Below are 11,693 nucleotides of genomic sequence, written 5' to 3'. Positions count from 1 at the left end.
ATTGGGAGCAGTGTAACCTTCACCAGATCTGCTGTAGGATTCCCTGCTGTATTTGCTATCTCAGAGAATATACATCTAGGATATATGGTTATTGCTTGTGCATGTTTCTACAGTGATGCAGTGTGAGACTAACGTTCAACCCTATCAATGTCTACTTAGAAGGAGTGCCATTTAAGCTTAATGGAATTGATCCCAGGTTATGGATGGATGGCTTTATGGTTCCAGTGTAGCATTTAACCAGTATCATAGTGAACTTGCCATAAACAGCCTTGTGTTGGTTTTCCCTGAAGCCCTTTTCAGGTCCTAAGTCAGAAAAAATGCACCAGTCAGAGTGAGGCACTGCGCTGGCTTCGATTTTTCTTTCAATAACTATTTTTTTAAAAGAAAGAGAAGAACTAGTTGATATTCCTGCAAAAAAAGTATCCTAACACTGTAACAGAGCAAGCAGTTGTTAATTCAACAACTTTAGTATTTCCACCCATCTTGAAACAACCAAATTTACCCTGTAACTATAGGTTTTTATGGGGTTTTTAGGCTATGTGGCTATGTTCTAGAAGAGTTTATTCCTGATGTTTCACCAGCATCTGTGGCTGTAACTGTTTCTAAGACTGAACTTCATTCAGGCTTTTTGAACACCACACACACATCTGGCAACTGAACATCTGCAGAGAAGATTTGGAGCTATACTACACATTGCATACATATTTCAGTCATTCATAAGTGCTTCAAAAGGTAAAGCAAGACATAAAATTCAAAGGAACCATGTCTGCTGCATGAGCATGCACTTTAAAAGAATTCTATGCAAAATGTCTGGCCATTGACAAATCCAGTAGGACCTGCTACATAGCTGCTGTCACAAACTGCTTGCTTCATTCAACATCAACCTGTCAAAGGTTAACAGGAATTTCCAGCTTTCTGTGGAATGCTTGTTCTTCCCACACAAGCCACCCCTGCATTGCCAAGGTTCTAAAATACACAGTGTAGCAGCTGTTTGCTTTGTCTAACAAGAGAACTTTCTATTAAAAGATCACTTCTGATATTAGTCATTCTGTCTTTACGGCACAACCTGGAGAGTTTTATCTTTAGCAACTGCTTTGAATTGCCTACCAGGTACTGTGATTCAAAACATCTGATTTCATACAAAAGAGGAGAGAATGGAGGTTCTTAAAGCCTAGCCATTAATGAAATGAGTAAACAGATTTTTTTCCAGTGGGTTGAAATTGAGGCTTTCAAAGTTTGTGATGGCAAGATTTATCCTGGATCGAACTGAAGTATTCATTTACAATAGGGATGGGGAATGGTGTTGTTCTCCTTATTGCTGAACTCCAATACACATCAGCTTAGATGGCATACCAAACAGTAAGGGATGCGGAGATTTGCAGTTCAACAAAATTTGAAAGGCCACATTTCTACAGGTTTTGGCAAAGCATTCTTTAGCGCCAGGACATTCAACAAATATTTAATGGTGTTAATAATCTGTTCATGAACACTGCAATATTGGTTTTGTTCCTTACTGACATTCAATAAATATTCAACTATTTCGAGACAACTTTCATGTCAATAAAAGTAGAGTTTGGAAAAGGGTTTTTTTTGTTTTTTTTACTGTAACTCGCAGAATTACTCCAGCCATCAGGGCTCACGATAAACCAGACTTCTAGTTCCAGCACATGCTCACACTCATAAGCAAATTTCCAGTTATTATTATAGTCAAGAGAACTTATATAAACAAACTTTTTTTGTTTCTTAGCTGGGAACTCAGTAGGCATGTAATAATGAGCCATTTAGACTTAGGCTTAAACCTGTGGTACTTCTGGACACAATGTTGTGGTTTATCATAGTCTGAAGTGGAACTTGGGTCACCCAACCAGGGAAGCTGCAAATATTGCGCATAAATGCCCAGGGTAAAGCAAAAACTAACCCCAGCCCCTTGTACAGACACAAATGTATTTCAAAGGAGTTTTCTCCAACTTCTAGATGACAGGAGCTGCTTTAGCTGCCATGGCTATAAACATAATCTTGTCAGGGTCTGGAGAACAAGTGCAATACTACTATTTGGAAAAGATGGGAAACATGCTTTTCCAGATGTTGTTGGACTACAATTCTTCCTCCTTGACTTTACTGGGTACAAGTAAATGGGGACCAGAAGTCAGCAACATCTGGAGGGCCAAACATTTCCTACTTCTGCTCTTCAGCATAGAGGGGACCTGTAAGATCCAGTAGGTTATGATGTATGTTCACTCAGGTGGAGTTCATCTCTCAAAGATTGCATTCCACCTCTAACTTGGCCAAATAAGAAAGGGCAGAATGAATTATTTCACACTAATGTGAAGACACCACACAATTACATTCCACCAGACTTTGGTGCCAGTGGATCCCATCTTGACAGCAAATGGTTTAGGAATACTGGCCTGTATTGCAAGTATTCCCCCCCGCCACCGCCTTTTGCAAGCTCTTGTTGGAAATACAGATGGCATAGCTGTGGTAGGAGGGGAAAACGTTGCTATTCAGAATGTTTCTACATATCCTTTAACCCAGCTCTGTAACTAGTGCTATGGAAACCTACTCTATGTAAGACTGCTGCCTCCTTCTTTTTGTACAAAAAGAAATGAAATGTACAGAGTGCTTATTAAGTTCACATAAGGCTTACTATTTTATTTGTGACATTAAAAGCTTATGTTAGTCAATTGTATTGATATTTGAGAAATAACCTGTTTCACATTATTTTTTCAACTGATGTGTGTTCAAGTGCCTCAAGCCCAAAACTTGGAAAACTTACTCTCTGGACTACCATTCTCAGAATTCCTCCAGACAACATGAGCATCTTGGGGGTATAGTCCCAAAAAGTAACTCTGCTGGTGCTTAAAATCTTGACTAAGCATGCTAGAGCATGATGGCTAATGTGAAACTCTTGAAGGAGCTGTCAAACAACACTAGATATATATCTAGGGAGCATAACACAAACTAAACATATATTTATCCTAGATTAATTTTTTGTGCTTGTACTGTACTTCTTTTTTACAAGGTAAAGAATGAAATTTTGTGCGTCGGTTTATAGAACTAAGGTTTCATAACTAAAATTTGCTAAGAGGTAGATTATTATAGGGTGCTATGTTAACATCCAAAAAATTATGAGGGAAGGTAAAACCCAGGTTTGGCACTTTGACTTGAGGACCGCATAGTACACTAATTGGCACTCATTAATCCTCAAATTCCACAATCATAAAACAGAAGGATGTAAATTCCTTCAGACTTGGTGGGATCCTTAACATCAAAAACATTTTGCCACTTTGTAGCCAGTTGCTAGCATTTAAAGAGCTAATTAGGTAGATTTTGGTTCCTTCACAATTCTGTACTAGGTTATCACATTTTTTAAAATTCTTCTTGGCCTCATCCTTGAACCTTTTAACAGATGTACAATGTCAATTCAACAGATTCAATTTTTCTGATCACTAATTTCTGCCTGGGTTTCCAGAGCATCAGGCAACACTTATATTTGGCTGGGAAATAAGTAACCATCAAGATATACTACACCCACAATACTCCCCTGATCTACCAAGCTTGCAATTCTATTTTTAAAAAGGTAAGATTAGTTTCGTATGATTTGCTTTCAGAACCCAAACTGGTTGTTTCTAGTTCAAGGGACTGGCAAGAAGACAAATGAATGGATTCTAAAACAAATCAGGCTTGAATATTCTCTGGAAGTGAAAATGGCTTAACTGAGGCCATTATTATCTGGAAAAGATAATAATGCTTGGTAAATTGGAAGGCAGTAGGAAAAGAGGAATGCCATACTATAGGTGGATTAAGTCAATCAAGGAAGCCAAGGCCCCGAGTTCGCAAGATCTGAGCAAAGCAGTTCATAACCAGGGTTCATGGAGTTATTTCATGCATCAAGTTCCCCTATGTCAAAGGCAATATGACAGCAAATAACAACAAAGAAACACTAATATAAATAAACAAATATGGCTTTTCTTCTACCATTTGGCTTCTCCACACCAAGATCTGCCTACATCCATAATTAGGTTGCTTCTTTTGATAAACAGCTGGGACAGTGAAGTCATCTCTACTAGGATCATCTGGCATTAGGCTTTTCACATTTTAGAATTTTCTAGAGGAAATAATTAACCCCCTACTATTATGTGGCACAAAAAAGGACATCCCATGTAGAAAGGAGTAAACTGCTAATTCCATCCCTGACACCAACAAATTGCATGTAAACTTCTGATCAGCAAAAGCCTAAGTATGTAAAGTTCAATGTGCTGACTTCCACAAACTCTACAGTATAACTCATAGGTGCTTTACAGACCGCCCAAAAGGGCGGTCTGCATGGCTCCTCCACACAGCAAAATAATCTAATAGTCATAATGGTGCCAAGACATGTGGACGCTAAGAGTCCGCTACGTCAAAATGGCAGCACCCATGTAGAATGGGCGCCGCCATTTTGTACGTGCTCGGCATGTACTAGGGTTAGAGGTGTCCGGAAAGGACGCCCCTTCCTAACCCTAGTACGTGCCGAGTACGTACTTTCTGGCGGTGTGGAACCCGCCATAGATTACTTTATTGATCTGCACATGTAACGTTCCCTTAATTAAACATCCAGGTGAAAATCACTCATATTGGAGAATAGGTCCAAGAAGCCATATGACATGAGTGGGGCCAGATGAACAGCCTAGATGTCCCTTCAACTTTGTGGAGTTCCTCCCCATATGCAGTATAAGGAATGAAGTGAGATTATGGAACTACACGAGTCTATTAATTTAGTAACTGGTACCCAAAATTGCCAGTTTTCCTTCCTCACCCCATTCTTCTCCCCTTCTCCCTTTTTTATCATGCTTGTCTGTTCTAACTTATTCTACATTATAAAGTGCCTTATATGCTTTAGCAGAAATGCAGTATATGAATGTAGTAAATAAATCAATTTGCAGCTAAATCTGAACTTAGAGTTTATGTAAGGTGAAAAAAGGAATTGAGCTATCCATCCAAAAGAGGCATACAGTGTTCTCATTTATATGTGTTTTTATCTCTGACAGCTACAGTACCTTCTGTACACAAATCTGTTCTTAGTTACATGGAAGCATAAAGAAGCACTGTGTTTTTCAATTCTAAATTATGACTAAAACATTTAATGGTTTTTTAAAATTAATATCTACATAATGATAGTATCAGTGGCAGAGATCCAGACTTTGCATTCTTTCTAGAGAAGGCATCTTCATCCTGATCTTCATACCATTCCAAGAGGCAAAATCCCATTCCCTCCACTTCATAGCTGAGCTGGCAAATCAAAGAATTCTTAAATTATTCAGTACTAATTGTGATTATGTATCTTCAACTCATTTGTGGTGACCCTAAGGAAATCCTATCACGGCTTTTCATGACAAGATTGTTCAGAGGGTGGTTTGCCTTTGCTTTCTTCTGAGGCTGAGCGAATATGACTTGACTAAGGTCATCAAGTTGGTTTCCGTGGTCAAACAAGGATTTGAACCCTGCTCTCCAGAGTCATAGTCCAATGCCCAAACCATTACACCATGCTGCTTCTCCCTAATCCAGTCCCATGCTGCAAATCAGTTTATAGGCCAGTTATTCAGTGTAAGAAATAAGATTAACTGCATGGGATTTAATCCATTAATTACTGAATTGTTTAATTAATTCTGCTTCAATATCTATATGACCCTAAACCATAGTTCTGGGAAAGAAATGTACTCTATTTTTATTCTGCCTAAAAACAGAATAATCTGTTTGACATGAAGAACTGGTCCATCTAGTATATATTTTTGGCACTGATTGGCAGTGACTCTCCAGGTTTTCAGGCCAATGTTATCCCATCCTCAGTGGAGATGTCAGGGAGTGAATACAGTATACTCTCTGTTCAAAGCAGGTGCTCTATCACTAAACTATAACTCCTCCCCATTATATAGATATGATGAAGTAGAATCCCCTTGGAGAGTCATTCCACTTTCCCTCTCACTGAGAATGGAATGCTTTTTCTAAGATGGACATTTGCAGGGTTTTAAAAAAAATTATTTATATTAGAACTAAATGTTGACTGGCTAATTGAAAGCATTTAGTCAATGCTTTATATCAAATTAATAGACAGTTTAATAAGCTTGATATCTTCTAAGACTCTTCAGGCACGTCTACATCTCTTGCTTTCCCAAAAAGATTGCATTGACAATTATACCTTTTTAACATCTGTTTTTAGAACTCTACTGATAAAACTGCAGGCATAGTTCTTTGTTTGCTTGTTGGGCGTACATGGGCGTACACCATCACCATACATGCTGCTTTACATTTACCATTGTCAGTTTGGCAATATCCTGCCCTCAGGCTTACAATCTAAAAAGACATGACCCATAAGGAAAAGGGGATGGCAGTGGGGAAGGACATTAAGACCAGCAGGCGCTGGCTGCTGCTCTTTCCCTCTGAGGCCTCAGTAGTAGCAACTGGAATAGAGGCAGCACCTCCATCATTTCAGGACACCACCAGATGATACTATCTGTGTATGAGATATGAAGTAACAACTTGTTGCTTCCACCAGGTAATCATAGGAATACTTAACCCAGAGTAATTTCCACTGAGTTCAGTGGTATTTTCTTTTCAACAAAAATGCAGAGGATCAGATTGCATGAGATACAAAACAAGCAGTATGATGCCTTATTCCACCAACATCTCATAAAGTAAGATAGCTGTATCATCAGATGACATAGAAACTCTTCATGGGGCAGGATGGAAAGACATTGTTGTGAAATTAAGATCAGTGCTGGCTGAAAAAAATGCAAACTAAAGTGGGCACAATTACTTGAGTGTAAATTCCCAGTGTACAATATGTACAGGAATGCATTGTTACATAGCCAGTCCTAGATAGAAATGATGGGCTTCTGCATAACCACTATGTTTGTTTATTTGTTTGTTTGTTTATTCATGCCTCCATCCATACCTCACCTTTTAGGAAGAACCCTTACAAGACAGTTCACAATACACAGAGAAAACAATACACTGGTACCCCGGGATACAAATGCGCCGCCTTACGAAATTTCCGGGTTACGAAAAAAAAATCCATTATTCAAAAAAACTGTTCCGGGTTTACGAAGGTTTATTCGGGTTACGAAAAATTTTTTGGGCTTTTTTCGGCGCTATTTCAAACGAAATCGCGGCTTGTCCCCATTAGCGCCTATTGCTTTCGCCTTACGAAGATTTTCGGGTTAGAAAGCGTGGCGGCGGGACTAATGTAACCCGGGGTACCCCTGTATATTCAAACTTTATATTAAAAAAGCATTTGAACAGAATGCATATTTATTTATTTATTTATTTAAATAAGCAATCAAAACATTAAGTGTGCTTTGAAAGAAACCAGTGACAGAGCCATAGGCACCTGCAAGCAGAAGGAATCCACATCAGAGGAGCCACTACTGAGGGGTCATTTTCCAGCCTGCCTGATATCTCCTAAAGGGCCTGGACAGGTTTATGTTGGTGAATATTGTCATTCAAATAATCTGGCCACAAACCATTCCTACTTTTAAAGGTCAGGACTAGCACTTGGACAGCCAACAATCAGCCAATGCCACTGGTACAGAAGCAGTGTAATCCCTATGTTTGGCTAGGACTCTAGGAGTCCAAGCTCTGAATTTCTCCTCAGGCTTGGAAACCTACTGGGAGACCTTGGGCAAGACACATTCTTTCAGCTTCAGAGCAGGGATGTAGCCAAGGGGGGGGGGGTTCTGGGGGTCCGGACCCCCCCCTTCCATTAGAAAAATGAATGGTGTGTGCTGTTGCACCGCCGCACTCAAGCCCCATTATAATGATGGCACTTAGTCTGGACCCCCACCCCTTCCTAAAATCCTAGCTATGTCCCTGCTCAGAGGAAGGCACCAGCAAACTCACTCTGAATAAATTCTGCCAAGAAAAGCCTGTGATAGGGTTGCTTTAAGTCAGAGTCAACTTAACAGCAATCAAAAACAGTGACCAGAAATCTAATCTGGGGCTGGAACTGCACTGCAGAAATAATGCAGTTTGGCACTTTAACTGCCATGGCTGAGTGTTATGGAATTCTGGGATTTGTAGTTTTCTGAGATATTTAGCCTTCTCTGTCTAAGAGCTCTGGTGCCTCACCCAATCCCAGCCATGGCTGTAAAGTTTCAAACTGCATTATTTCTGCAGTGCAGATGTGGTTTAGACGTGATGGTGTGTGTATGCAACTACAGCCAGATCCACATTCTCCAGATAAGATCTGAAGCATTTTTGGATCGGTCCTGTGGGGAGTGAGTATCGATGATCTCAGGGGACTGCAACCTTGAAAACCACTTTGGCAAAAGAGTGAACCTATCTCAAAAATATTTGCACTTTCACCTAATGAACTACTTGAATTATTCTTGTGATATGTTCTATACATCACAACCACAGGAGTTTCCAACACCACTCTATCAAATGTCAGCACACATACCTCAATAGTTAATGGCTCTGTAAAATGTCTTGGCCTTGTCCTCTACAAATCTATTATTTCAGAGTTGCCTATAAACAGTTTTTACTAACTCCTCTTACACAGAACTTGGAAAAATTACTTTGGGGATTGCAGTTTCCAGAATCTCCTGAGCAACTATTGAGTTGAGTGAGTGTGTGCATGCATACCCACTGCCTGAGGAAACATGCAACTGACTGCGCAATTTATTTTCTTACATCTCTCTACAGGGAAGCAAGTCCCAATGAGCTTTGCAGAACTTACTCTCATGCAAACAGGGGTTGCTACAATAGATTTAAGACAGGTATTGCTCTGGAAATTATTTCACTTTATCTTCCGTGTACTGATTCCTGCATACATTAAATTCAACAGGACTACTGAGTAGGCAGGTATAGGTCTGTCTTGTTTGTATTTTTGGCAGATAGGTGAGTTTCCAGACAGGGCTTTTTCATCCTGCCACCATTTGTGGCCAGACACTACCATCCTCCTGTATTTCCTCCCTTCCATCTTTTTTCTTTCTGCAGAAAACCCATCAGAAACTAGAAATCATGCTGCAGCTATTCCATCTTTTTTTTTTATCCTCCTCAAGGGATCCTTCCACAGAAGTGGAAGAAAAATTAAAAAGGTTGCAAGTGGACAGTGCTGCCACAATCATGATCTTATAAAATTATAAACCTTATAAAATCCTGTGACTTATGGCAAGATGAAGGCATGATCAAACCAAAAGCTATACAGTGCCTTGCTGGTGAGAGCACTGAGTCACTGGGGGGGGGGGGGATCAGACAGTCTGGAAGTAACTGTCAGTCAGTCCAGAAAGGGGCGGGAGTTGTTCAGCCCTCCAGATATGAATCAATTGCAACTCCCTGGCATTCTTCACCTTTGGCTACACTACGGGTTAAAGGGAGTTGTAGTCCAACCATATCTAAGGGGGGCTGGACAATTCCTGTACATGATCTGGAACTGGAAGTACCCTGTGCCTTCCTGGCATTCTGCAACAATGGAACGTTGCATCCCAATTGTGTTTTGAGCTAGATAGGTAGAGAGATGGATAGACAGATGATAGATACATAGAGAGATAGAGTGATTGATTTCCCAGCTTGGGAATGAAACCCACTGGGTAACCTCGGGCAAGTCACACTTTCTCGGCCTCAGGGGACAGCAAAGGCAAACCTCCTCTGGATAAATCTTGTCAAGACCTGACAGGTTCACCTTAGAGTCATCACAAGTCGGATAGGACTTGAAGGCACACAACAACAACAACAACAACAACAAAGACAAATAGATAGACAGGTAGCCGTCTTGGATCCCCACACTGGAAGGAAGGTGGGATTATAAATAAGCATCATCATAATAATAGATAGATGTCAGATAAGATATAACCTCTCTCTTTCTCTCCAGACACACATACCCCTGAGCAAATGAAGCAATTCGGTGCCTCTCTGTATTCTGACTCTCATCAGAATCCCCCTTGCCCTCCCTCTGTCCTCCCCCTCCAGCCCTTCTTCTTCTTCTCTCTCCTCACAAAGGCTTAGAGCCTCCTCACAAAGGGCCCGTCCCCTTCCAGCCCCTTCTTTGCCTCTGCCCCTCACGCCCTCAACCCACTCCAAGCCTTTTCGTTTTCCCCAAAGGGAAGGAAGGAAGGAAAGAAAGAAAGAAAGAGGGTTGGTGAGGCGCCTGGCAAGCGGGAAGGTGGCAGACAGCATCCCCCGCAGGGGGACAGGAGTGGACTGTGTCCTCACAGCCAAAATGGAGGACAGGACCACAGAAAAGCTCCAAACACTCCTGGAAATATATATTCAAGCTTCCTTTGCTCCAAATAGAGGACACTTTGGAATTCCTCCTGGACAGGAGGAGGAAAGGTAGGGCATGTCCGGGTAAAGGAGGACGTGTCTGGTCACCCTGCAGGTGGATGTAAGTTCACACTTCTTAGTCATGGTCGAAATGGAGGACATTTTGGAATTCTTCTTGCATGGAAGGCTGAAATGGAGGACATGTCCGGGAAAAAGGAGGACCACTGCTTAGCCTGAGCGCGGACTAGGTGTTGGGGGGGACAAGGTTGGTGGGACAGGGAGGTCCCTGACAGACAGGGTGCCCAGGTGTCCTCCTAACACAAGGGAGGGCAAAATGGAGGACATTCATGAAAAATTAAGAACATTCCTAAATAAAGGCCAAAAACCCCCCCACTCACAGAAATAGAAAGGCATGCTTCTCAGTCATGCTCAGAATGGAGGACATTTTGGAATGCCTCCTGGACCGAAGGTCGAAATGTGGGGCCTGTCCGGGAAAAGGAGGACATTGGAGGAAAATGTAGGAGTAGAAATGCGTGTTTCTTAGTCATGCCCCCAAATGGAGGACATGATGGGATTCCTCCTGGGCAGAAGGCTGAAAGGAGGATGCGTCCTGGGAATGTAGGACCTTCCAAAAGAATGTGAGACTGGCACAAACGAAAGCTAAAAGCACTCAGCACATGAAGCCATGTTTCTCAGCGATGCTCAGAAGGACGGACCCTTGGGAAAGGCTCCTCCTGGGCAGAAGAGGAGGAGGCGGCTGGCCGCCCTGGGTGGAAGGCGGGGGGGGGGGCCAGGGCTCTGGGCTCCTACCTTCTCGGCGGTGAGGACGTGGAGCCCCTCTCGGACCTTGGCGAAGGAGCCCTCGCCCAGCTTCCTGCCCACCAGGTAGTTGCCCACCCGCTTGGTGTGGGGGAACTCGCGGAGCCGCTCCCGGGCGGCCGAGGCGCTGAGCCAGGCGGGCGCCGGGGAGGAAGGAGCAGCAGCAGGAAGAGCAGCAGGCAGCCCCTCGGGGGCCAGGGCCAGGGCCAGCGCCAGAGGGGGAGAGGCCGCCAAGGGCTCCCCGCCGCCCCCGCCTCCGCCGCCGCCCTCCCCGAAGGGCCCCGACAGCGGATCCCCCAGAAGCCCGTCCCCGGCCGCCGCCGGCATCCTCTGGCCGATGCGGGAGCCTCCGGGGCTCTCTCTTGCGGGAGATGCGGAGGCTAGTCGTGCCAAGGATGCCCCCGACAAGGCGCCCGCTCCACGTGGAAGGAGCCGACGGCTGCTTGCGAGCCTCTAGGAGGGCAGCCCCGGAGGCACTCCTGCCCTGGAAGGGGCCACGGCTTCCAAAGCCCCAGAGCTCTCGCTTGGCCCCGAAAGGAGGAGGAGGAGGAGGAGGAAGGAGCCGCTCTGCCAAGAAGCCCCAGAGCCAGCGCTGCGCATCCCTTGCCAGAGCCAGAGCCAGAGCCAGAACC

General features: G+C 43.3%; 1 protein-coding gene across 1 annotated transcript in view; it reads right to left on the bottom strand.

The window, feature by feature from the left end:
- The window catches only part of HUNK (hormonally up-regulated Neu-associated kinase), an 85,753-nt gene extending 74,365 nt beyond the window's left edge, over positions 1 to 11,388 (bottom strand). The window contains exon 1 of the mRNA XM_042458381.1: positions 11,053 to 11,388. Within this exon, the coding sequence (XP_042314315.1) occupies positions 11,053 to 11,388 (336 nt within the window). The remainder of the gene's footprint in view (positions 1 to 11,052) is intronic.
- Positions 11,389 to 11,693: the final 305 nt, after the last annotated feature.

The sequence above is a fragment of the Sceloporus undulatus genome, chromosome 3 (assembly GCF_019175285.1).
Source record: "Sceloporus undulatus isolate JIND9_A2432 ecotype Alabama chromosome 3, SceUnd_v1.1, whole genome shotgun sequence".
Taxonomy (NCBI): Eukaryota; Metazoa; Chordata; class Lepidosauria; order Squamata; family Phrynosomatidae; genus Sceloporus; species Sceloporus undulatus.
This window is presented reverse-complemented; position numbering and strand designations above follow the sequence as displayed.